At 37.5% G+C, this 27,265-nt stretch overlaps 2 protein-coding genes across 2 annotated transcripts in view; both read left to right on the top strand.

Annotated features, from left to right (window-relative positions):
- megf10 (multiple EGF-like-domains 10) overlaps positions 1-8,235 on the top strand; it is a 45,649-nt gene extending 37,414 nt beyond the window's left edge. The window contains 22 exon segments of the mRNA XM_062434218.1: positions 259-393; positions 2,236-2,364; positions 2,513-2,532; positions 2,534-2,557; positions 2,559-2,621; positions 2,623-2,644; positions 2,794-2,831; positions 2,834-2,863; positions 2,865-2,900; positions 2,902-2,926; positions 3,430-3,440; positions 3,442-3,486; positions 3,488-3,586; positions 3,665-3,778; positions 3,780-3,871; positions 3,873-3,895; positions 5,299-5,414; positions 5,527-5,650; positions 6,507-6,551; positions 6,639-6,811; positions 6,813-6,846; positions 8,069-8,235. Of these exon segments, the coding sequence (XP_062290202.1) occupies positions 259-393; positions 2,236-2,364; positions 2,513-2,532; positions 2,534-2,557; positions 2,559-2,621; positions 2,623-2,644; positions 2,794-2,831; positions 2,834-2,863; positions 2,865-2,900; positions 2,902-2,926; positions 3,430-3,440; positions 3,442-3,486; positions 3,488-3,586; positions 3,665-3,778; positions 3,780-3,871; positions 3,873-3,895; positions 5,299-5,414; positions 5,527-5,650; positions 6,507-6,551; positions 6,639-6,811; positions 6,813-6,846; positions 8,069-8,235 (1,565 nt within the window).
- Positions 8,236-13,283: 5,048 nt separating this feature from the next.
- On the top strand, positions 13,284-25,989 carry LOC133995033 (long-chain fatty acid transport protein 6). The gene is made up of 10 exons (XM_062434303.1): positions 13,284-13,800; positions 15,370-15,573; positions 17,496-17,654; positions 18,794-18,918; positions 19,894-20,088; positions 21,401-21,491; positions 21,603-21,801; positions 23,331-23,428; positions 24,158-24,288; positions 24,383-25,989. Exons 1-10 carry the CDS (start codon positions 13,323-13,325, stop codon positions 24,557-24,559), a joined length of 1,857 nt encoding a protein of 618 aa, XP_062290287.1. The 5' UTR covers positions 13,284-13,322; the 3' UTR covers positions 24,560-25,989.
- The last annotated feature ends 1,276 nt before the right edge of the window (positions 25,990-27,265 follow it).

Here is a 27,265-nt window from a genome sequence, read left to right as displayed (position 1 = left end):
ACTAATATATAAACCAGCCTTCATACTATATATACATTTATAAAGTACAATTTTGACAAAACAATCACAACTCAGGCTCCACATCTTAGCTTTTTTTAGGGTATGATAGGTGTGGATGCTTTTAAATACTCTGGATTTACTGTGACTCATGTGCATTGTCAAGTTTGCACCTCTTCATAAGCGGTACGATCAAACAAACCTGTATTCTATATAACATACATACATGAACTGATCTTTGTGTTCCCTGTTTCCCTGCAGTCTGCTCTCCAGGTTACTTTGGTCATCGCTGCAGTCAGACGTGTCCACAGTGTGTCCACAGTAACGGGCCTTGTCATCACGTCAGTGGACAGTGTGACTGTCTCCCAGGCTTCAAGGGGGCGCTTTGCAATGAGGGTGAGCATCACATTACAGCACATACAGCGTGGTTACTGCAGCACACTGTTTCCACTGTGTGACAGAGGCTGCAGGGTTCATCCCATGTGGGTTGTTTTGAGGCTGATACTGGTCACGGCTTCCTGTTATCATCCAAGACCTTCTAAGAAATTCCGTCACGTTATGAGGTTGTCCTAGCATTTCCCTTCACAAGAGATAAAAGCTGTTCAGGAAGCATTTTTGCCTGAAGACAGCTGTTAGTATGAACATCCCATTGATCTGACACACATCCATACAATCATGACCTATGTACAACTTATGTGTCACTGCTTGGAATCATACTATCTACAAACAGAAGATTGTCTCTTATGACATAACACACTTCTCATAAATGTTTAACAGTGCAGCTAACAGTGGAAAGTACTGTAACTAAGTACATTGACTAAGCACTGTCTACTCCACTACATTTATTTGGCTTTAGTTACTTTTCAGATGCAGATTTGACACAATGGATAATATAACAAGCTTTTAAAATACAACACATTGTTAAAGATGAAACCAGTGGTTTCCAACCTTTTTGTCTTTTGACGTCTTACAAAAAGCAGTGTGTAGTCGGCTCACATTTCAGATGTCTATGAGTTGTTAACAGCTTCTTCCCTTTAAACCTCTCTCATGGTTTCATTTCAATAAATGTTTAAATGATCCAATATTTCAGCAAAAATCAAAGATTAGAGAGAAAGTCCAAAAACTGAAAACACATTTGTGTATCAGAACTTAGTTTGTTCTTCTTTCCTCTCCCATTAATCATCTCACCACCCCTCACATTTACCTGATGACCCTTTGGAGGGGCCCCACCCCTAGGTTGGGAACCACTGGACTAAACTAGCTAACTGTATATAAAGTAGTGTAAACTAGCTCCACCTCCAGCAGCTACAACAGTAACATGCTGCTCTAACACTGATGCTTCACTATTAATAATCTAATGATGTCATAATAATAATATATCAGTCAGAGGACCAAACCACTACTTTACTGTAATACTGCATACTACATCACTCATAATACTGCAGTACTTTTACTGTAATACTGCATACTACACTCATAATACTGCACTACTTTTACTGTAGTACTGCATACTACATCACTCATAATACTGCAGTACTTTTACTGTAGTACTGCATACTACATCACTCATAATACTGCAGTACTTTTACTGTAGTACTGCATACTACATCACTCATAATACTGCAGTACTTTTACTGTAATACTGCATACTACATCACTCATAATACTGCACTACTTTTACTGTAATACTGCATACTACATCACTCATAATACTGCAGTACTTTTACTGTAATACTGCATACTACATCACTCATAATACTGCAGTACTTTTACTGTAATACTGCATACTACATCACTCATAATACTGCAATACTTTTACTGTAATACTGCATACTACATCGCTCATAATACTGCACTACTTTTACTGTAATACTGCATACTACATCACTCATAATACTGCAATACTTTTACTGTAATACTGCATACTACACTCATAATACTGCACTACTTTTACTGTAGTACTGCATACTACATCACTCATAATACTGCAGTACTTTTACTGTAATACTGCATACTACATCGCTCATAATACTGCACTACTTTTACTGTAATACTGCATACTACATCACTCATAATACTGCAGTACTATTACTATAATACTGCATACTACATCAGTTCCACATGCTGCATCATCTATGGGCAGAGCAGTGTGTCATGTTAATCAAAGAAATTGTAAATGGTCTTCTTGCTAAAATGTATTTGATCAACATGAATGATGAATAAATAATGTGTGTGCAGTGTGTCCCAGTGGACGGTTTGGGAAGAACTGTGCCTGGAGCTGCAGCTGCACCAACAACGGCACCTGTAACCCCATCGATGGCTCCTGTCAGTGTTACCCAGGATGGATCGGTAGCGACTGCTCTCAGTGTGAGTTCACTTGAGATAAATAACATACATGGCAGTTCTGATGTAACTTACCTCACAAAAAACATGTACTCTGAAGTGAAAAGAAAAAATGAATCAGAAACAGGACTGGTATGATGAGCACTAACAAGTTATTGCCACTGTGCTGCAGCATGTCCGCCTGGTCAGTGGGGGACCCAACTGTATCCACACATGTAAACTGTCACAATGGAGCCTACTGCAGCGCTTATGATGGAGAATGCAAGTGTACCCCAGGATGGGACCGGTCTCTACTGCACACAGCGTCAGTTGCACACAAACACACACACACACACACACACACACACACACACACACACAGTTTACTCTTGTGACAGCTAGTTGATGAATTCCTGATTTGAAACAGGTACATCTATGTATGATAAAACCGAGGGGTTTCCTACTCTGTTACAGGTTGTCCATTAGGTTTCTATGGGAAGGGACTGTTTCTCAGAGCTGTCAGTGCAGGAACGGAGCAGACTGTGGACCACATCTCAGGACAGTGCACCTGTCGCACCGGCTTTCATGGGACGCCACTGTGAACAAAGTATGATAACACTGTTTTTGAGTGCTGCCTGTTTTTGGTAGAGGTGGTCAGACCCAAACAGCTAACAGCTTTTATTTTTGCTCATATTTTTTCTAACATTTTAGTTTCTTTCTATCTTTTTTTTTCCCATCTGCTCACGTCAGCAATCTTACTCTCTTGTTTTACATCTTTTTTTTTCAATATCTCTACATGCTCATACGTCATATATGCACTTTCATTGGTTGAACTTAAAACAAATGTTAAACTCTTTTTGATGCTTGGACTTCATCAGTGTATTTCAGCACTTTCATTTTAGCTGAGACATCACATGACTTTCAATGTGTATTTATTATATTTGCCAAATATTTTTCACCTCTGGATACATAAAAATCATGTTACGGATATGTTGATATTTCATGTTATAAAGGTTATAAGGGACACCCTGACTGAAGTGGACATTGATTGTTTATGGTTGACCCTTTCTGGACTTTTGAGTGTGATGTATGTTTATTTTTTTATCACAGAGTGTCCCTCCTGGTACATATGGTTATGGCTGCCGTCAGGTGTGTGACTGTCTAAATAAACTCCACCTGTGATCACATGACTGGTACATGTTACTGCAACCCAGGCTGGAAAGGAGCACGCTGTGGACCAAGGTGAGGACACACATCACAACCATGTGTTAATGTCAGTACCATTATTCATTCAACAGACTCTGAGGCCTGTAACTCTGTTTTCTGTTTCCTCCTCTGGTCGCAGCTGGTGTGGTGGGTGGTGGGCAGCCTCAACAGTCTGACCAGTGCAGCCATGCACGTGGACACCTACCAGATAGGAGCCATCGCAGGAATCATTGTGCTGGTACTGCTGGTGCTTTTTCCTCCTCCTCCTCTTCATCATCTACAGGAAGAAGCAGAAGGGTAAAGAGCCCACCATGCCAGCTGTGACCTACACCCCTGCTATGAGGGTGGACAGCTGACTACACCATCACAGGTACAGTAACTGCTTCAAACTCAAAACTGACTCAATCAGATTTACTGCCCCACATGTGTTAGCTTGGTCTTACCTGGCTTTGGGCAAAACAGGTGTTTCTCCTAAAATGTTGTTTTTAGTCACTTCAACACAATTCCAGTAAAAATGAAACTACACTTATTTTTCCTGCTGAATGAGTCCATTGTCCTGTTTGTGAATGAAACATGAGACTGCATGATACTCGAATAGTTTCATGATTTTATTTTACTGTAACCAGTGAATGTTAGAGTATAGAGTATTTTGGTGTAGACCTGAATCATGAAATAATAATCTAAAGAACACTAATAGATTGCTGCATTTTATATGATACAATACTTAAAGCTGCTAGATGAAGAGAGAATCTAAGTAAATCTAATGCACTTATATCACTTTGGCTTTTGTAGATGTTTTCTCTCTCTGCAGTGTTTTAAGTGTTTTAAAAGCACCTGAAAACAAATATTTGATATTTCTTTGAACTTAAATATTGTGATATATAACAGATTAAAGGTATCCAGTGGAGTTTTTTGACCACTGAGTGGCACAATGGAGCAATGTTTCTATGAATTCACCCTCCATAAACGAGGCTGCACATGTATGCACACAAGCTTATTGACAGTTTCACACTATTCCACCGGATTGACAGTTGGTGGTAATAACATACCAAGAAACTGGAAACGTGCCAACAATGGCAGTGCAGAAGACTGCCAGCAATTAAACCTGAAAATAAGCAATGTAGGTTTTAAAGTACTTTTTAAAATGTGCTTTGCAGATGTTTTTGAGGATGGAAACGCACTCTGTGTTTGGTAGTGAATGACCTCAAACATGTCTTTAAGACAAGTTTGTGCAGTATGTTATGTATGGAAATATACCTGTGAAATATTTATTGTTGGAGTTTTAAGTTTTATTCACATTAGTGCTGTTTTATGATGAGAAGTCAAAAAACAATGAGCAACAAAAGCCAACACAATAAAAACAGTAAGTGGATTTTACTTAAGAAGACTTTGGCCTGTTTTAGTTTAGAGTAAGTGGTGATAAATATTGTAAACCAAGACATATATATAAAAGCAGGAAGTTCCTTTGGTTACAGGAAGTGATGAATGTTTTAATATGACAGTCTCTTCTGTAGTTGCCACTTTTGGACCAAGGGTGGAGGCAAAATACAGAAGAAAAATGAGCATTTTATTTACAGTATACCATACAACATGCACTAGAGCTTCACTGGAACTGAAGCCTTGCTTACAGTTTTACAGAGTGACCCATTTGTTTCTTGATGACATCACAGGTTGACATGCTTTTAATTATAGGTCTCATGCTCGGACAGCAGGGTGAACTGACTCATACGGCCCATCCTGGTAAAAGTTATTTTCATCTTGTTGATTTTTCAGATGCTCACCCACCAACATGTGAGGGTCACCCCAGCAACTACTTCTCCAACCCCAGCTACCACACTCTGACCCAGTGCATCAGTCCCCCACATGTTAACAACACTCCTTATGGAAAGGTAAAGAAGTGGACTTTTTTTTAAAGAATGCTCCAAAGGGAAAGAAATGTGAGAGTAAGAATGAATACTGTAACAACAACGATGTATCTTCCTTTTTAAATGTACGTTTTAGGCCAAGAATAACCAGATGTTTGTGAACTTGAAAAATGGGGAGCAGAGAAAGAGAGCTCCTCTAGCTGACCATACTGGCACATTGCCTGCAGACTGGAAACATGGGGACTGCTTCAATGAACTGGGTGAGACATTGAATATAATAATTAGCATATTTTATACTGCTATTCATTTTAAATGATAGGGAGCCTCTATGCCACAACCCCACTATAGATCATAATTCATAATGTTTAGAGGATTCCAAAAGCTTGTTTGTTATAGACCATGTCCCTGAGATAAATAAGAAATTCAAAATTGACACAACAGTATTCTTTAAAAGTGATACAAGAAATAAAATAAAATAAAATAAAATAAAATAAAATAAAATAAAATAAAATAAAATAAAATAAAATACAAAATACAATAAACACAGTCTCCAAATACTATATACAATAAACAATAAATGTAAAATACATTAGTGGGAGTGGGAGGTACTGGGAGCTGTGGTGTTGTACAATCTGATGGTCTAAAATATGCAAATAAATCAAAACACAAGCAAATAACAGTCACCAATGTTAGAACACGATTTATAAAGAAACGTGCTACCGATACAGAAGCTCTACAAAAACATGCCTGGATCAATATACTACAATATATGTTTTTATCTTTCATATCAAATGAGAAAAAAAATAACAGTGATTCTACTTGCAGGATCAAAAGTAGCACTCAGTATTTGGCTGTCTGTCCACACAGATTAAGACAAGTTATGATCTGGAAATGATCTCAGTGTCGGGGTATGAGAAGTGTTCTCATCTGACAATGTGATGAGCAAATGTGTTGTATTTGCTTAAATCCAGTAGTGTTGATGGATGATTTTTGCTATAGCACCCCAAATTCTTAACTAAGAATTGGAGTGCTAGTTTTTTAAAATTACAGTCTAATCTAGTGCATCATTTTACTTCCACCATTCACTGATCTTCATTTCCTTTCCTCTCCACACAGGAGCATACGGAGTTGACAGGCGATACATGGGGAAGTCTTTACGAGGTACATTCTAGAAATCGACAAATAAATGTTAAATTGTTCAGTTTAATACCGGTGTTCATGTCAGCTCCTCTGTTTCGTGTCATGTAGATCTGGTGAAGGGCACGTCCTATCATGCCAGCTCCTGTTCCCTCAACAGCTCTGAAAACCCATACGCCACAATAAAGGACCCTCCACTGCTGATGGCCAAAAACACAGAGTGCGGCTATGTAGAGATGAAGTCTCCAGCCAGACGGGATTCACCGTACGCTGAGATCAGCAACAGGCCCGACCAATAACAGGAATGTCTATGAAGTTGGTGAGAAGCTTAAGTTTATAACTGAAAAATCCTGTTATCCAATATTCCCTGCTCAGTCATTCCAAACATTGCTCTCAATGACCTGTGGACCCATTAACAGGATGATTGCCACAGTATAAATGGTCATGTCATGTCACAGGATATTTACATCATCCAGCCTGCCAACTAAACACAAGGAAAAAGAGGTCCTTGGCTAGTTTTACTGCCACCTACTTACTGGGGCTCTTAATTGTCTATCCAGTTTAGGACATGCCATTGCTAGCTTAGCTGGATGAGATGCTGAGAGAACCAACATTTTATCTCCCAAAGTGAGAACATGAAAAAAATCTCATTACCTTATGTACAAATTTACACCTCATTAAGAGGAAAGTGCAGTTGTATGATCCTGCTAAAAAATGTATTAAACTGCACTATATATTTTTTACATGAACATTAATGAAATGACAAAAGGTGTGTGAAAGGTGTTACTCATAGTGCCACCAAGAATTATCACCGACACTGCAGTTCACCTCAGCTCTATGGAGCTATTTTCTCTTTACAGGGACAACACACATTACTCAACATCACTGTGCTGTAAATATGCCACTGTTAGTTTGAACTGTAGATAGATAGATAGATAGATAGATAGATAGATAGATAGATAGATAGATAGATAGATAGATAGATAGATAGATAGATAGATAGATAGATAGATAGATAGATAGATAGATAGATAGATAGATAGATAGATAGATAGATAGATAAGAGAGAGATAAGAGATGAGATCTTTATTGTCATTGAAAGTGTACAATGAAACTGTTTGAGCAGTCTGATTGCAGCATAAAAATATAAAATATAAATACACATATAACTCTATTACACACACACACACACACACACACACACACACACACACACACACACACACACACACACACACAAGCCCAAACACATCTCACCCATACCCATGACCACATACACATTCATACCCATAAAAACTTAAATATGTGTTGAATACTCTAAAATATAAATATATATCTATAAATAAATAAGCAATGACACACAGTAAAATGTGCTATTTATATTGTGATAATCTTTGTTGAAACCACACAAAGATTATCACAAAGCATTTAGCTTTTTTTCAGTTTTTATAGATTGTTTGAAACAAACGGCTATGAAAAAAACATAACAGAAACCTCCTTATTTATTTAATTATTACCAACTCATCTGTCTTTGATTTCAGAGCCGACTGTGAGCACCATCCATCCTTTTGGAAACAGCAATGGCCACGTGCAGCTTGGCCAGGACCCGTACGATCTACCAAAAAACAGCCACATCCCCTGTCACTACGACCTGCTGCCAGCCAGAGAGAGTCCCCTCTCAGAGCACAAGGAGCTGGACGGTGAATGAGCGCACAGAGACTCAGTACAGAGAGCGGCTCGCACCTTCATGTGCAGCTCCAGCACTGGATGCTCCACAAACAGGCACACTTTCTACCCACTACATACTTTCACTTATTTTATTACTGTTATACTTTGACTCTATCATTGGAATTATGTATTATGACTTTTTCTGAACAAAGTGGGTATATTGTGTATAAGACCTTGGAGGTTAGTTTTGAGGTACAGCTGTTATTTTCTACAGCAATTTTAAACTGCGATGAAGTCTTCGTAGGTCATTCCACACACACGTTGGGGAGGTAGCGCCTCAGAATGCTTCCAACCAAGCAGTTTGCATGATATGTCGTCTGCTGAAGGCGGCATGTTTCTACCTGTCGTCATTGCCTCGTCCTGTGTCCCACTGCCTCCCCTCTCTCTAACTAGTCTGGATGTTTTGCTTGTCTTGCAGTGGTCAACGCAACTACATATACAAATGATAACAGCACACACTTTCACACAGTTTGGGAGCAGTCATGTTAGAGCACACGGTTGCACACGTAAAGCTACTTTTTACACCTACGTGCAACCTGTCCTATCATTGCCTAAAGTGGGCATGACTGTCAGGTTGAGCCCACCCCATTCTGACATCAGAAAGGCTGTTTAAAAATACTGTGAGACAATCTGACAAGCAATTAGTTTTGAAGCATACTGAGGCATTTGCATATAACATTGAATACCAATCAAATCTCTATTTTTGTAACAACAGTATTAGAAAAGTCGCTAAATTGATTGAATATTAGCAAATGTGTCAAAGATTAGATGTTTGTAGAAGTTTTGTTCCGTGAGGATGAATAGATGTCAAGCTGCTGACAGCGGGTGTGTTTTTGATATCGATATATATGATAACGAGTTTGACATCAAATTGTTCGATTAACCAAAAGTACAAGTGCCATTTAAACCCTTTTTTATCAGTGTAGATTACAGATCTGCAGCAGAGCAGAGACCATTTGTATTGTAACATTATTCCATTTTTTTATTTGAGGTAATTTAGCGCTCATTTCAGATCATTTCCTTTTCAATTAATCATCACAATATATTCACAACTCATTTATCACACAGTAAACAGTAACATACTGTTTACTACATCTATTGAATGATCAACTCCACCACTCACTGACACCTGTTTCCATGTATAGAAGCTCTCCTGAGCTGGATGTTCTTCCATACAGTAGTACATGGTATAGTTCTTTGTTCTCAGTGTGTACTTTGTTTACATGTTTATGTATATTTCTTGATGATTAATTTATCTAGAAACCCCAATGCAGTCCATTTTAACTGCCCCAGACCCCCATGCCCCCCCCCCCCCCCCCCCATGTGACCCATGAGCATCAGGTTCACTGTGACCCCATATCATCCTTGTATTCACATGCAATCTGGATCTGAGTATTTTATCTGGATCAGGATGTAAGCAGAATGCAGTGTAATCTGAATGCTTCTGGATCAGACAGACTACTTCTGTAGGTGGTGTGACTCACTGTATGATCAGATCTCAGCCATGTATGAATGGCCACAAATCTGCTCTGCCTCTCCCTGCTATCTCAAACTACCTGTCAAAAAGCCTCAGATGACTCCTGCCTCTGCAGAGGAGAAGTAAGTACTGCTCAAACAGCAGCATCACTGCACAAGACTCTCTGAGGAAGTGCTACAACACGGAGGGCAAAGAAGAAACCAACTTTAAAGCTCTTGTCCTGGCCCCACAATGAGGACTTATTTTAATTATACGGAAAGTACCTTTGATTTTCTGAAAACCCCACTCTCTGTGAAACCCATGTTTATAGGGGTGCAGCGAAATATATATTTGTTAACAACTAATGAGTGGACACTGAAAACATATGGTTAGTTGAGTCATGAAAACATTTCAGAAATGTGTGAAAAACACTCATCATAATTCCCCAAAGGAGACTCTACATCCTAATCTTTTTCTGATGACATCACACCGAAACAGGATAAATTCTTTTTTTTGTTGCTTTGTTTGCTCATTGTGTTGAAGTACTGAGTAATGTTTTTAGTGTTGTGCATGAATTGAGTGTTATTAAAAACATTATTTAAGGTGAGAGGAGATGGCACATGCAGCATGGTGAAAGTTTTCACCACAGCACATGAAGGAGTTTCATCTAAATGTGTGTGTCAGTGCAGTGCTGGTCAGGAGGCACTTGTAGCCCTTTCCCACAACAAGAACCCCATAACCTGAAGTTTTAAGAATCTTTGGATCACTCCTCTTCATTTTTGTTTCCACTGCATAATAAAAACTACAACATGTCCCATTTATTCCATTAAAAGGGCAGAATCAGTACACTATACTATACTAACAACAATAAGCCCTGTAATTTAGGGCTTCTCCTAAACCGAACTTTCAAGAACCTTATGAAGTTTCGGTACTAGGTTCTTCCTTGTATATCTAATGTATTTCATATATGTTTACGATATACAGTTTTAAATGGCAAATGCAAAGAAAGTAAGCAGTTTTAGGAAAGACGACAATGGAAGAAGTGGCAATAATTGTTTATTTTCTTTCTTATTTATGTTAAGATGTTTATATGCCGATGAAGAATCCATGGCACTTCCACCAACAGTCGAGACAAAAGCAGTGGAACAAAATAATTACGGTTCTGCAGTGGAAAAGGGATCATATCATTTTTCTCTGCATTACCAGCTCCCTCTGAATGGCTTTCTCCACTCATACACTAGTGGACATCTTGGTTTTGTTCAGCGAGTGTTGTCCCAACATTATCAGCAGCACTGTGGACACGCCTTCAGTATTCCCTCCTGAGCAGAGGCCAAATTAAGTTTCAAGAACTAAAGAACTAAAGGTGAAATAAAGGCAGAGCTGGTTGTCATGGATACACTTTATGTATTGTGAAGTTACTGCAGTGTCACTCCACAGTTAGGATTCATGAACTCTACTAGTGACCACGTTTAGACTGAAGAACCTAACAAAATATGTTTGCTGAGTGTGATAACAATTCCAAAATGACACCATTACATCTTGTGCAATAGTGCCTGATACATTTGCTGATCTGTATTGCTGTGCAATTCAAAGCGCTCAACACATCTAAATGTAAGCTTAAGCTGGACCTTGGCTTTGTGTAAGGATAATTGAAACAGCAACAGTTGACATCATTAATGTGTAATTAACATGATCATATACATGCAGGAAATAGTTTAGAGTGATGCTCTATGATTGATTGAGAATGATTGTATGTGTTGTGTTTCTGTCTCCTGTATTCTGAATGGTTTCAAACAGTCTTAAACTACTCTGAGCCTATTTGAAATGTTGTAAAATAATGTATATAATGTTTGATCAGTTCTGATGTAAAAATGTTAACATCACCCAGTGTCTTATTACAGAAATTGAAAACTGGAACAAATGTGACATTTGGTTTAGCATGGAACAATTCAGACTCCTGCGTTTCCTATGTAATCTTTTCCCTTTTCTAATCTGTCACAGTGCTGTGTATTTCAATGGCCACTAAAGATGTTTTACTCTGATAAGAAATGCTTGTTAACCAAAACCATCTGTTTCTATGCTCTAACTGGTTCCTTATTCCTCTAGAGGGAAGTAGAATCATTTATACACCAGCTACCACTGCACATTTGTTCCCCTATTAGTTGACAATGTAGCCATCACCATGGGATTCTATCTATTACACTTTTTGGGGTTTTGTTTTTCATTATAGTGCTGTTTGTGCAAATGCTTTTGAATAAAAAGACATAATATGGTGAAATAGTTTGCCATCTTGTGAAATTTGTGAGCCCCCATGTACTACATTTTTCCAAACCTAAAGTATCCTAATAAGTGTTAAATGTTTGAGAACAATATGAGAATATACTTGCAGTATATTTATTGAAAGCATGTTAAAGTACAGTTCCTTTCACAGTGCTATCTATATAATCTGGACTACTAGTATACCAATATAAAAACACAACTTCAAGTAAATTTAACCCTGTCTAGGTACGTTTAATAAGTGTCCTTTTTAACAACATATTTCCAGCAGGTTTCTTGCTGTAATCATTCCTCCTGTTCATACTGACCATTAGAAGATCTCTTCATCATGTACTTACAATGGAAGTGATGGAGGACTAAATCCACAGTCCTCCTTCTGTGTAAACATGTATTTAAAATTTGATGTGAAGCTAATATGAAGCTTTAGTCGTCCAAATGAGTCAAATCTTCATCTTCTATGTTTCAACGTTACAGTGTTTTTAGTACCAAAGTTCCTCTTCTTGTTACTATACTTCCACCACAGCTCAACAGGGAAACACTAAGAGGGAATTTGATGGTAAAAAGACTGTAAATGTGTCAGATATCACTTGATATGACTAACTCACACTGATGAAGCTCAATAGAAGCTGATCATCTACTTTTAAATGACTGTGTGGACACACTGTGGATTTAGTCTTCACACACCCGAATTGCCAAGCAGTTGTTTAATGAGGAAGTAATTTTTGAGTTTTAATGAACTTTACTTTTATATTGTTGTTTGGGTGTTCTTTCATAATTAAATCTAGTTTTGTGTTGTTTGTATCTATGGTTCACTTTGTGGGGATTTATTTCCTGCCTTTTGATAATGATCGTTGGTTAATTGGAATGTGAGCACTGTCACTTCCACATTATGAATGATGAACCTATGACCCAAATACACAACTAAGTTAGGTAATAGCAAAGTTTACTGTGTCCATGGTTTGAATGGGGGTCCTTAACAGGTCAATCACAACAGGCAGGCAGGTGATCATAAAGTTATTTACGATACATTTTGCATCCAGCATCATCTTGACTTGTTTTTGTGTGTTCTGGACATTTTTGCTGATCATTTAACAGAGGGTAATCAATCAATCTACAGGGGCCCTCAAATTGTTGGTAGCGGCCCTGTTTAATCTCCAACCGTTCATCTCCTTGCTCATAGCTCATTGGCTGTCATTGGGCTGCTGTGATTGCATAGGCTAATGTAGGGGCTATCACAGGCTGCAGGTTTCCTAAGGCATGCGCTATTTCTGCCTCTTATCTAGAGTTGTGGAGCAGTCTTTAAGTGAGGAGCAGCGCAGTGTTTTAACGTCAACATGATAACTGTGGCGTTAAGCAGCGTTTTAGCAGGATTGCTGGCACTTCTTCTCTACCAGAGAATGACTTATCCCTTCTTCTGGGTGGATTTGATTTATTACTTCAAACTCCGGAGGTACGGGAAGACGTTGCGGGCTCGTATGCAGAAAGGAATCATCACATACCTCGACTGCTTTCTCCAGCAGGCGAGGAAGAACCCGAACAAACCTTTCATTATCTACGAAAACCAGAAGCTGACATACCAGGATGTGGACAGGAGAAGTAACCAGTTTGCAAACGCGTTCAGGACCGAAGGCTCTCTGAAACAAGGAGACATTGTTGCTGTGTTGATGTGCAACGAACCGGACTTTATGTGTGTGTGGTTGGGATTGTGTAAACTGGGATGTGAAATCGCGTTTCTCAACGTCAACATTAAAGCCAAAACTCTGCTTCACTGCTTTCACAGCTGTGGAGCCAAGACGCTTGTTGTTGGCGCAGGTACTGCACGTCTGCTCTCTGTGTTTGTGCACAAATTAGAGAAGAAGAAGTTAAAACACTGCTCACTGTACCTCTGTGAGCTATTTAAAGTCATCTCAACAGCTTTCCTGCAGCCACTCCCCATCAACAGAGATGGGAGTGGCTGCAATTTACACACATTAAGTTGTGAGATGGAATGAGAAATCACACATTTGCCTCAGCAGGGCCAAACAAAGACTTCCTTAGGCCTTGAATTCAGCCCCCTAAGTTTGGGGTCCCAGAATTTGCACAGCACAGAGTTGTGGACAGTTGACTTCTTTTCAGCTCAACAGGGAAACACTGTCAGCAGAAACACAAAGAGGGAATTTTGATGTGAAAAAGACTGTAAATGTGGCTAAATGACTAGCTCAGACCGCTGAAGCCTCAAAAGGGAAACGTTGTTGTTTTAAGACAGACTTCCTTTTCCTTGTTTTGTGTAAATATAAACTAGAGTACAAGAGCTTTCAGGAGGTGCTTTACTTTCAGTGTGAGGGAGATGCAGCAATTGTGACATTTATTTTCTGTCCTATATTGTACAGTAAGACCTTTTGAAAGATAGGCCCTTCATGGTGTAAGTTTCATAACATGTCAGAGGCTATCGGTTGTGCTGATGTGTGACAGGTAAAGAGCAAAGTACCATGCCAGGACAAATATATGTTTGGAAGGTGTGCAGCCCTAAGTCAGAATGATATGATAATATTAACTTTTTACCTACATTCTACCAAGTGTTATGGCCGGTCAATGATCGTGAAATGTGTTATCTAGAGTAAATGCAGTACTGTCCTGATGCTCACCTGATATTCACCAAACATAACACATTAAATACAAAGAAAGGAAATATGTATGTTTACTGTAGAATATCATTTTACATTACTTGTGTGTGTACTTTAATGTCTGTCATTGATGACATAAACACAATGACAACATTATATCTGACTACAGTTAGTGCATGTCAACGTGACACTAAAAACTCAGATTAACTTAGCTGACATTGAACGCCCCGTGTTGGTTGCTTGTTACAGAGGGAGGAAAACGTATTTGTTAAATCCATCATGTCTTTATGTTGTAGCTAGTGAGGCATAAAGATGCATCACAACTTTATAACTAACAGGAGACACTTATGTGCCAGTATCCATACCTATAATAATAATAATAATAATAATAATAATGATAATTATAATAATAGCCCCCCCACACACACACACACACACACACACACCCATTTCTCTCCAGGAGTATAAACAGGCAGGTATTCAAGCTCCCTTTGAGGTCTAACTATGCATGCACCTGTTATCGTGTGTGTGTGTGTGTGTGTGTGTGTGTGTGTGTGTGTGTGTGTGTGTGTGTGTGTGTGTGTGTGTGCGTGCGTGCGTGTAGAGGGACAAATTAATAGACCTCACAACATCTTACAGTACAATTCTTTGTGGTGCAACAACACCACTACTAGAGCATCTAAAATGATCATAAAGATGAATCAACAGCTGTATCACATTGTTGTTTACTAGCTTTATGAAGTAGTAGATAAATGACTTATTGTGTTGGTTTATCCAGATATGGTGAGTTTGGTGGAGGAGGTGCTACCTGACCTGAAGAATGACAACATGGCTGTATGGGTGGTGGATCACTCATCAACCTCTGAGATTATCAACAGTTTACTCGATAAGGTGGAAAACATGTCTGCAGAAAACTTAAGTGACCTTCCTAAGGTTGACGTCATGTCCAACTTCCTCTTCATCTTTACTTCAGGCACCACAGGTACTGTATGAGTGTTGTATTCTTTCAGTTAGTACATAAGTTGCAGATGGCCACATTACACTGCACGAACGCTAACAGATTACTCTAGTAACGACGTTATTGTATTTATTTTAAAATGTATTTATAAAGAAAATGGAGGAAGCACTACTTAGATCAACAATATGATATGACTTTATTGTCAGCCTACACGGAAATTCATTTTGCAAGGCAAATGTATCTGTGTAGTCAGCGCAATTCAAAGTGCTTTACAAAAATGAAACAATTCAAGTTATTAAATAAAATCACCAATGTGATTATAACTATTAAAACATTGAAATTAAAATAAATGAAACACATATTTAGGCATTGTGAGGCAGTTCCATTTAAGATGGTGACACAAATTAAACATACAGTTACTTTTATGACACTTTTCATATCTGGACAGACAACCATACATATCCTCAGGATTTAGATCTCAGTTAAAAGGTGAGAGGATAGACAGATGTATAAAAGAATTCTTCAGCCTGTTGCATTTAAATTGAAAGACTCTATAATTCCTATTCGAAGGCAGAAGTTGGTATTCCTGTTTAGCAGATGCAGGAAGTCACAAGAGATACTGTTAGCAAGTCTGAGCATGCTCTTGTTGTGAGCTACTTAAAAGGAGTGTGTCACAGTTTGGCCTTTTTTTTTTTATCTTTGCACAAATTCAGATTTGATTGTATAGTTGAATTATAATAATGCACAATAGGGTGGCATCCATCATGATGCTACACAGGTATGTGTATGAAGAGATTATGTGACATAAGTAAGGCAAATGAATCCTCTCTCTCTCTCTCTCTCTCTCTCTCTCTCTCTCTCTCTCTCTCTCTCTCTCTCTCTCTCTCTCTCTCTCTCTCTCTCTCTCTCATGGTAATAATAGTAATTCATTAGCTTATTGTGCTACATATCACAACCTCTTGACTTAGTACTGAAGCTTTTTGATACATTTATAATGTAATAATTATAATATGTATAATTAAGAGGTTGTGATATTTTTTTCTCCAACATTATATTTATTGAAAGTTTTTCAAAATAAGTAAGCGTACATCACATACATACACACCATATCAACATATACAAACTGAACCAACACAGAGGTTGTGATATTCAGTGTAACAAGCTAGCAGAGCTCTAACTGAACCACACTTGTAGGGTGTTTCACTAACAAAGAAAGTATTTAAAAGTTTATCATTTCTCGTGTTTGGCGAGAAGATTAGGGATCAATAGGGTGAAGGTCCATTACATTGGGATAATTGGGGTGGAGGACAGGGACAAAGAGGGTCAATCGCCAGGAGATGAACAGGAGCTGGAGGTTAGTCGAGACTGTGTGCGGTGGGATGGTTGGAGTCAGGGGGAGGGATGAAAGGGGTTGATTGGATAGGGATGAACGGGCACCGGTTGTGGTGGAATGGCCAGGGACCTGGGACAGCTGGAGGTTGAACCCAGGACCTTCTTGCTTCGAGGCTACAGTGCTTATCCACTGAGCCACCGTGCTGCTAACTGAGAGAAGAGAGAGGAGGAGAATCGGGTTTGGGGGAGGAGGGTCATGAAAACAGAGACAAAAGAGAGAGAAAAGGGTTAGACTCGCCTCTATAGGTATATACAGGTGCTTAGTGAGGCTCTGTTGATCTGTATTGGTGAGGCACAGGTGTTTGGATTAGTATGAGAGAGTGAGGCATCATCTTGTTCCTGAACTTATAATAACTTCATTTGGAGCCATTTCTAAACAAGCTACAGTAACCACCATCGTCAGGGGTGAAGGAACATGTCACCCTGGGCAGCACAGAGGAATAAGATATGCAATCTATTTGTTTACAATTAAAAAAAAAAAAAGAAAGTCATCAAACAAATCCTTTAACAACATATGAACCATTTCTGCTGTAACTGCTGTCATTCTCTTTCAGGTCTCTCTAAGGCAGCCCGTGTAGGTCATCTTAAAGCCATTATGAGTATGGCCTTCTTTCAAATGTGTGGAGCCACATCTAATGACGTCATCTACATCACTCTTCCTCTTTATCACATGTCTGCTTCGCTGTTAGGGATTGGTGGATGCATACACCTCGGTAAGAACAGCTGTACTTTTATCAATGTAGAATTTAAACTCAAGCTGTGGAGCTCACTTCCCAAAGGCACTCGCTTAACCCTAGATATCCATCCTTTTCCACCTCAACTGACCATCACTTTATAATTATTGAACTGGCATGTAATTAATACTTATCTTTGTGTTTAAATGATTGGTTCATGCCACTGTCCTACAAGGTCTGTGAAGTAGCATAAGCAAATATATTGTTTCTATTGTAACACTTTATTTCACACAAGTGCAATTTTCAAATCATATCCTAATATGTGACTTACAAGAAGTTTGGAAAGAACAAACAACTATTTATGTGTTCAGTCAGTACTTAACGTGGCTTGTCTGGAAACTTTACTGTAACATCCAGAAGTCATTACCTCAGGCTACTGTTCACCAAGAAGTAGTTGCAGCATAACTTCTGTTAAAAAAAGAACAATAATACTACTTATGTACACGAAACCAAAAAGTTACAACATGCTAATCAGTGACATTTACAGGTGTAAGTAAGTCAGAAGTGTAGTTTTGAATGTTCAACAGTCAGACTAACTGTTTCACTCTGCTTCCAGTCTTTATGCTAAGCTAGGCTAATTGCATTCTACAAAATAGTCCTTCCTACAGCTCAGTTGGAAATCACACCCCATCCCCTGATGAATGGGTCATTGTAACCGTTTGTCTCTTGAACTATCAGGCTTAAATATGAGCCAGTACAAAAACAAAGTTCAGATTTAGTTTGTGCAGCTTTAATGTGTCTTTGTTGTATAATTATTTGTTTGGTAGCTGTGAGCGTCCTTCAGCAAGCTGTGCTTTCCCACGCATTAACTGCAGCTTAGAGACTGTGGCAGCGTAGGATTCTAACAAACACACAATTCCTGGAAGATTTTCCATTTATATTCAGCACATTGTGAGATCCAGGGCAAATGCTGAAGGAAACCAACATAACCACGGATATCCTTTTTATAGGCCTATAAGGAATTCTCACTTCCTCTATACCAAGAGAAAAGGCTGAAACAAACAAACTATACTATAAATAATTTATATTGTCATTGTTGTTCATAAAGTATGTATGAAGCCAGTAATACTATACATTATACTAACTTACACTACTCACTGTTTTCATTTGGATCACAGGTGCAACATGTGTCTTAAAAAAGAAGTTTTCTGCCAGTCAGTTTTGGAAGGATTGTGTGAAATACAATGTGACTGTGGTGCAGTACATAGGAGAGCTCTGTCGATACCTAGTCAACCATCCCATGGTAAGAAAACATTTCAAATCAATTTCTTCATCCTAAACATTTAAGACTTGAATTTCAAAGACAAAGCGGGTACCTCTAGAGGCGCCATTGTTCATTATAGCCTGTGAAAGAGAGATTTTTAGCCTCAGTTCGAATGTAGTTATGTTCTTTTTCAGCTAAAGAAATTCTGTAGAATATATATACACCCTATTTTGCAATAAACAACAGTAAAATCATTTATAGCAGTGTAGGAAATCTAACACAAAAAAAAAATTTAGGGGGCAAATTCTGTCTAAAAAAATTGTGGCATTTACAAAATTTGGGGGGTATTTAAAAAAAAATAGTTCTTAGTGTCTGAAGTTGCTGTTTAAATGTAAAAGATTAAAAGGCATACAGTAATTTCCTTGTGTAACCACAACCGCCTCAACCACCTAAGCACCATCTCATTGGTAATAATTGTCTACATATTCTAACTACAGTAACTGAAAAGCTGAATGATGCAGGCCTATTCTCTTCAACAGCTAAGATCCTCCAGTCCACATGTCCATGTGTCCTTGGGCAAGATATTTAACCCCAAATTGCTCCTGATGGCTGTGCCAACGTTGTATGAATGTATGTGAATGGGTGAATGAGACATGTTAGTCTCCCTCCTGATGAGCAGGTTAACACCCTGTGTGGCAGCTCCTGTCATCAGTGTATAAATGTGTGTGAATGGGTGAATGAATGAGAGATGTAGTGTAAAAGTGCTTTGAGTGGTCAAAAAAAGACTAGAATAGCTCTATATGAGTACAGTCCATTTACCATTTACTTTTACACAACTCTTAGAAGTTATCATTGTACAAAGCTATTCTAAACACATCTAAGACAGGACACACAGACGTGCGTATGATATGAATATTCTCCTCTGACCCTAGACAAGCTAGTGCGTAAGCATATTTCCCAAAATCTTGAATGTTTGAATTCTGCTTTTTAATCCAAGTCTTTTCCTTCCTCCAGGTTCCAGAAGAGAGAGCACACAACGTTCGTCTAGCAGCAGGAAGTGGTCTCAGGTCGGATGTGTGGAAGGAGTTTGTCAAACGCTTTGGCAGAATCAAGATCAGGGAGGGTTATGGCTTGACTGAGGCCAGCATCGGCTTCCTCAACTACACAGATGAAGTGGGACCGATTGGCAGGGCGAGCTACTTCAACAAGGTCTGGAATAAAACACTTCCTCATATTGGCTCTCTCCTCTGGACCTTGCATCACTTTGCATTTCATTATATAAATATGTCCTTATGTATTTTATTTATTTTATTGTTTATCACTTTGTTATCAAACATATTAGAAACCACTTTTCCTGATTTTTAAAATGTGCCTCAAAAGGTTTACTGATTGTAAAATGATGACAAAATCACTTTTCCTCCATGCCAGAAAATGATGCTTCAGGGTCAGTTTACCAGAAATGGTTATCTCAGTTTGAAAGATGTGGAAATTAATGCACTAATGATAATATGCAATTTATTGCATTATGGGATATGAAGGATTCAGTGTTTTTGGAGTACCTACTGTAGTTGAAGATAATAAAGCCATTTGAAGGTTCATTACTGTGTCTTTCTGAAACACGCCTTCAGAGTCAAATGATATTGTTTATTACAGGAGAATGAACTATGTGGCTGTTCAGAGTAGTCCTCACTGATGTAGACAGATGTATCAGTTGCTTGTGTTTGAGTCTGAGTGGCTTGATTACATTCAGCCTTTTTTTTCTGTTCTGTGAAGTGTAGTTCCCATTTATGTGGGCCTTTTCATTGTCAATAGTTAGTTCATTTTCAGCAGTTAACTGTAGTTAGAGGTTGACCCACAATAAAAATGTTGTTGAAAGTTGAAATGAATGTAATGATTTTGGACCATGTGCAGAGGTTTTATTTGCATGCTAGTAGTCATGGGGAGAGATCTCCACTGCCTGTACAAGTAGTTGAGTGGCATGCTCAGTCAGATAAGGCCTGATCCTTCTGAAGTAGTGTGAAGCACTTAGGGAAAGTTAGTTGGTCGTAAATCTCCACTGATGCCGAAGAAAAACATCTCTTTTTCTGCTAAATGCTCCATTATGTTCAGCAGCTAGACTGTGTCTGGTTGTCGTTTAGTGGTGAGCATGTAGTGTACAGTGGGTTTATCAGAGCTTAGTCAGTGAAAACAGCTGCCGGTTGCTCTTGGAAACCAGGTTGATGAGAGCGCTGAGACCGAACCAAACAGTAAAACCGTGTCATGCAAAAACCAAAACAAAAGACGAAAGACACTAAAGCTCAGCAGAGCTATAGTACTGTGATTATTCCCTGTGGGTTCAACAGTGCAAGCAACTTCCTTTTATAGAAAATATGTCATTCAGTGTTAATATAAAAATACTGAAAGTTTTAATGTACATGATAATGGTTAAAATGGTTACTGAAAAGCATCCCCTTCTAATATGATGTATAAAGTTGTAAAGCAGTGGCTAATCAAGTCACATCTATCATATCTTCTATTTCAGCTGTCTATGCCATTTGAGCTCTTGAGATATGACCCACAAACATACGAGCCAGTACGAACAGACAGTGGAAGATGCTTACGAATACAAATAGGTAAAAGAACACATGACAAACTCCTTTAACATGAAATTCATTCCATCTGTAGCACTTAGCTATATGTACAGAAGAGACTATATGTGCACTAACTGTCCTTCCTGTGTGCAGGAGAGCCAGGTATTCTGGTAGCTCCTCTGACAGCTGTGAACCAGTTCCTGGGCTATGCTGGAAACAAAGTCCAGTCTGAGAAGAAGCTGGTAAGGGATGTGTTCAAGGTTGGTGACGTCTATTTCAACACTGGAGACCTCTTGTTCCACGACAACAGAGACTTTCTGTATTTCAGTGACCGCATTGGAGACACCTTCAGGTACCTTCATGTTACTGTCTGTACAATTAGAACTTTACAAACACTGGTGTCATACAGAGCAATGTTATCTAACTCAGATCTGTCACCATCCAACTTACGTTTCACCAATGTGTAACATAATATATATATATATATATATATATATATATATATATATATATATATATATATATATATATATATATATATATATAGTACATATGTGTCATGACAAAGCAGAATGTATCATGTACATGTATTCATGTATTCCACTGGACATGATCTGAAGAGCTATTTCAAAGTCATGTAAATCTGAACCGGTTCAATAGCGCCCTCTGGTGTCCAAAAAGGCCCATGACGTATTTGTATTATATTAGAAATTCAATGTTAATATTTTAGATATATGGGACATTCTACCAAAGTCAGGGTTGGAAAAATCTTGAAAGAAATTTTTCATGTTCCCAAATCTTTTTATGTGTGCAAATGATATAATATCTAAAGTATACATTTCTAGTAATTGTACACTTAATTCTCATAATGTATTTTCAGAAAGTTTTGGAATATTTTTCCTTTCCCAAAATGTGTCACTATCTGTTTTTCTTTGTAAAGAGCATAAACTTCAGGATCCATTAGTTTTAATACACATTAAACCAAACACTAACATAACATCTCAATGTACTTTATTTTTGAAAAAACATCCCACAACCCGTTTCAGTCGTGACTGTCCATTTTTCAAAATGTTATTTTATTAAAAATGATGAATAGTAATTAATGAAGAGTATGGTTTAGACCTGCTCTATGTGTAAAGTGCCTTGAGATGACTTTGTTGGATGGATTGATTGATGAAATATCTCAAAAGAACATATAATTATACTTAGATTTTCGATTACACCTCACTGACCAACTACTGGATAGTTTGGGTCTTGAGGAGGGTGTAAGTGAGGAGAGGTACACCCACATGTACAGTTTTCTATATAAAAAAAGAAACAGGAGACCATTTCAGAATCCCTTTCAGGTTTATTTTTAGTAGATTGTCCAAATAATAGATTCATTGATAGATTCATTAATTATTGTAAGTCATTTTAAGTATAAAAGACGAGCATTACAGTGATTGATTCACAGCTCATCTTCTAGAAACACAACAAACTTTTCTGATAGTCTGATCCTCTAGTGTGTGCTCAGAAACACTGGTGTTCATACACAGTCCTATCTATCTATCTATCTATCTATCTATCTATCTATCTATCTATCTATCTATCTATCTATCTATCTATCTATCTATCTATCTATCTATCTATCTATCTATCTATCTATCTATCTATCTATCTATCTATCTATCTATCTATACCTGTGTGTGTGTGTGTATATATATATATATATATATATATATATATATATATATATATATATATATATATATATATATATATATATATATATATATATATATATATATATATATATATATATATATATATATATATATATATATATATATATATGTTTGTTCTCAGGTACTGTATAATTGCATCTAATACTGTGTCCTACAGGTGGAAAGGAGAGAATGTTGCCACTACAGAGGTCTCTGAAGTTTTAGGTTATCTTGATTTCATCCAGGAGGTCAACGTCTATGGAGTCACCGTACCAGGTCTAGTACACTGTCACTTCTGATGCTGGAATCAAACCGCCAATCTTCTGATTGGTGGATGACCGCTCTACCTCCTGAGCCCATTTGTAAAGGGACAAATATGTAGCATGAACACATATACAGCATTTACAGCCTAAGCTAGTTTGCAATGCCCACCCTTACACACAGCTCAACAATACATATACATATATTAAAGCACAAAGAACAAAACTCAAGAAAAGAAAAGAAAAAAAATATAAACAATTTACAATGATGGATTATTATCACATATCACTCATGACAACATGGCTGATCTCTCCTTTATGTTTTTTTAATAGTAATTACTTTTTAAAATGTCAACATGCTTCATCATTTTGTTTTAATGATATTCATATTTTCACACACACTTGAAACACAGTGCCTTTCCTGACATGTCCTGGCATTCAGAGCCATCTGTCAAACCAAAATGAGGACAAGAAAAAGAAACTATATTCAAAAAATGAAAAAGTGATATTATCCAGGAGACTCCTGTGTTTTTGTGTTTAAGGACTTTTTAGAAAACTTGAAATAGGAACAAATACCTCTGTAACCATCATTTCCTTCTACTTCACATCTCAACTGCATGCTGCACCTGAAAGACTCCATACTGCTAAATCACAGACAAGGAAGTATGAGAATGGATGTACTGTGGGTAGTTTACCCCTGTTCATTTCAGTCTGACTGTGGTCTTTTTCCAATCTGTGTAAGCAGGATATGAAGGTCGGGCAGGCATGGCTTCTATCGTCATCAAACAGGATCACAAATTAAATGGCCCAAAACTCTACAGCCATTTAGTAAAAACACTCCCTGCATATGCCTGGCCAAGGTTCCTCAGAATACAGGTAGGAGGTCACACAGATATTCATCACCTTCAATATGTTTTCTTAAAAGTGGCAATGTAGAGTTTTTCACTTGTATCCCTCCCTGTGTTTTCAGACCTCTCTGGATGTGACAGAGACATTCAAGCAACAGAAGATGAAGCTGGTCCAGGAGGGGTTTAACCCAGAGATCACACAGGATCCTCTCCACTTCCTAGATAACTCTCAGAAGGACTATATTCTCCTGACAGAATCTCTTTATCAAGATATTGTGTCTGGAAAAATCACTCTATAAACAATTTAGGACAACTGGATAGTTAATGCAGGAGTACTGAGAGGTTATAGTGTATATTAAGATAAGCTACAGATAATCTATAGAAAGGCAACATTTCCAGTCATCTGGAATTAAAACCCTGATGGTGTGGATGGTTGGATGGATGGATGGATAGATGGAGGGATTTCTTTAAAACAAAGTTAAATCTACTTACATTTACATTTTTATAGATTGCTGTGTTTGAGTTATTTATGTTGGCCTAGGAGGTGAAATTCAATAATTAACAGCAGGCTAAACTTGGAGAGAAGTCTAAAAAGAACTATGGTGCAGTAATGTCTTGTTTCTCCTGTTGTCCTATCCTGTTAAACATTCCAAACTTCCTCAGATTTATCTTGTGACAATGTGGAGGGCCCCGACCCTCAAGATGGGAACCACTTGTTTCATGGTCCCTGAATAGACCATCTCAGTTCTAATGGGCCTCAGTTAAACTAGTAACAGTATATTGTTTTATTTAGTGTAACATGTGAAATAGGATCTAAATCATCAGCAGTTTGGCCAAATTGGTGTGAAAAACACTGTATGTTCAGTAGTTCTCAAATTGTGACCAGACTCACTGTATGTTTTACAGGTCAGCAGAAATAGGGAGAAAAAGGAGGCATTTGATGCTCTGGAAATGGCATGTATTGTAGTACAGCTAATTCTACCTTTAAAAAAGATAATAGAAAATATCAACTCTTACCTGATTCAAATTTACAAAATCTTGAATTTTAACATTTTTTAGACATTTTCTAATGTAATAACATAAATGAGATAATACACCAAGTCAACTATTTAAACAATGGAATAGAAATATTTTACATTTTCAACATTGTTGAAAATTATGTATTTAAAAAAGTTTTTACTCCTGTTCTGATATTGTGATTGAACTCAGTATTTTTCTAAGTTAAATGTAAAAAGTTAAACAGCCTTTCATGAAAACGCAGCCTGTGAAGAATGATGCAGTCTCATCCAAATCATCAAAGAATGAAATATGAGTTACAATGTGAACATAAAGCAGCACAAATCTGCAGCCAGAGAGACATGGTGTGGGGATTTTAAACAGTGATGAGAAGTTAATCATTTTTTATTCATTTGTAATTTCCTGAAGGTGACTCTATAGCAACTGTCCAACTTTGCAACTATAAAAACTTAACGTAGCACTTGTAGCATCAGAGCAAATACTTATACATGTAATGTGTGACCTGGTGGAAATTCCAATAAAAAAATCTCCATCTTTCAACTTGAACTTCACCTATTTTGTATCATATTTTGAACTTGACATGTGATTAATTATTCATTTGAATTTTGATATGTCTATGAAAGAACAGTAAAAACCTGCTGTAAGACTAACAACACCTCTGTAAACATCATTCCTAATGACAGAAGTAATATTTCCTATTTATGTACATTTCATTTGTTAATAGACATATTGAAGATTAATTGCCATTATGTACTGTACTGTAATTTTGAAAAAAATAAACTTTTAATTCATGGCACATCTTTTGTCTGTAAAATGTTTATTCTCTTCTGCATGAGGTTGTCCTGAGCCTTTTAGACCCTCACAAGATGTTACTATGTACTAACTGTTTTCTATTTGTTGCTTTAAGGCAATAGGACATCACCATGCTAAATGACGGTGATGTAATATGACGACTTTGCTCAGCATTTTGCTATCTACTGATACTGACAGGCGATATTAAACACAGAGACATGCCCCTTTAACTCCTCTGATAGCAAAGGCAGGTAACTGCATTTACACTCACTGAAGCGAATGTTATGAGGATTAAGAAGGAATTTAGAATTGCCTTACAGATATTGAATTATTCCCTGAATCTGGAGTCAAAAGCATCATTTATGTTACAACTCATAAAGGAATAAGCTCCTGACAGAATTTAGAAAGGTTAACAATAGGATCCCTTTTTGCACCCATGATGTCTTAAATATAGATGTTCTGTTTATGAGTGCACTCATCTGGTGGAATAACAGCACCATGAAGTGAAGAAGAAGCTTCACGTGCAAAAATAAACAGATACTGTAAGAATCACCCACATTCATTTAAATATCAATACATCCCTGCTTTAATCACAACATACATACATACATGGGTCAATGACGTATAAGGATTTTCAACAACTCAATTTTAAATAATAAAAAACAAGCATATCTAATGCAGTAGTTCAAACATTCAGAATGTTGTGTACCTGACAATTCATATTACAATGTGAAAGTGATTTTAGTGGGTTTTTCAAGATTAATTGGCACTGGCCTTAAAAAAAAGTCATGTGGTGCGACCATGATTCATCTTGAAATGTCTTATATAAATAAAAGACCATCATTTACAAAGATTTAAAAAAAAAATGCAAATACTTTGTTTCCAAACACTTTATATTACTGAAAACTTGTAAAAAAAAAAAAAAAAAGATGTGAAGCGTGTTAAGTAAATTGATTTATTTCAAGATGAATCATGGTCGCACCACATGACTCTTTTTAAGGCCAGTGCCAATTAATCTTGAAAAACCCACTAAAATCACTTAATTTCAAATGTATAATATGAATCTTCAGTTACACAACATTCTGAATGTTTGAACTACTGCATTAGATATGCTTGTTTTTATTATTCTACAATTGAGTTGTTCTAAATCCTTATACGTCATTGACCCACATACATACATAACACAGTGTATACAA

Source organism: Scomber scombrus, chromosome 15 (genome assembly GCF_963691925.1).
Source record: "Scomber scombrus chromosome 15, fScoSco1.1, whole genome shotgun sequence".
NCBI classification, from domain to species: domain Eukaryota; kingdom Metazoa; phylum Chordata; class Actinopteri; order Scombriformes; family Scombridae; genus Scomber; species Scomber scombrus.
Note: the sequence above shows the minus strand (reverse complement) of the source record. Positions and strands in the feature narration are given on the sequence as shown.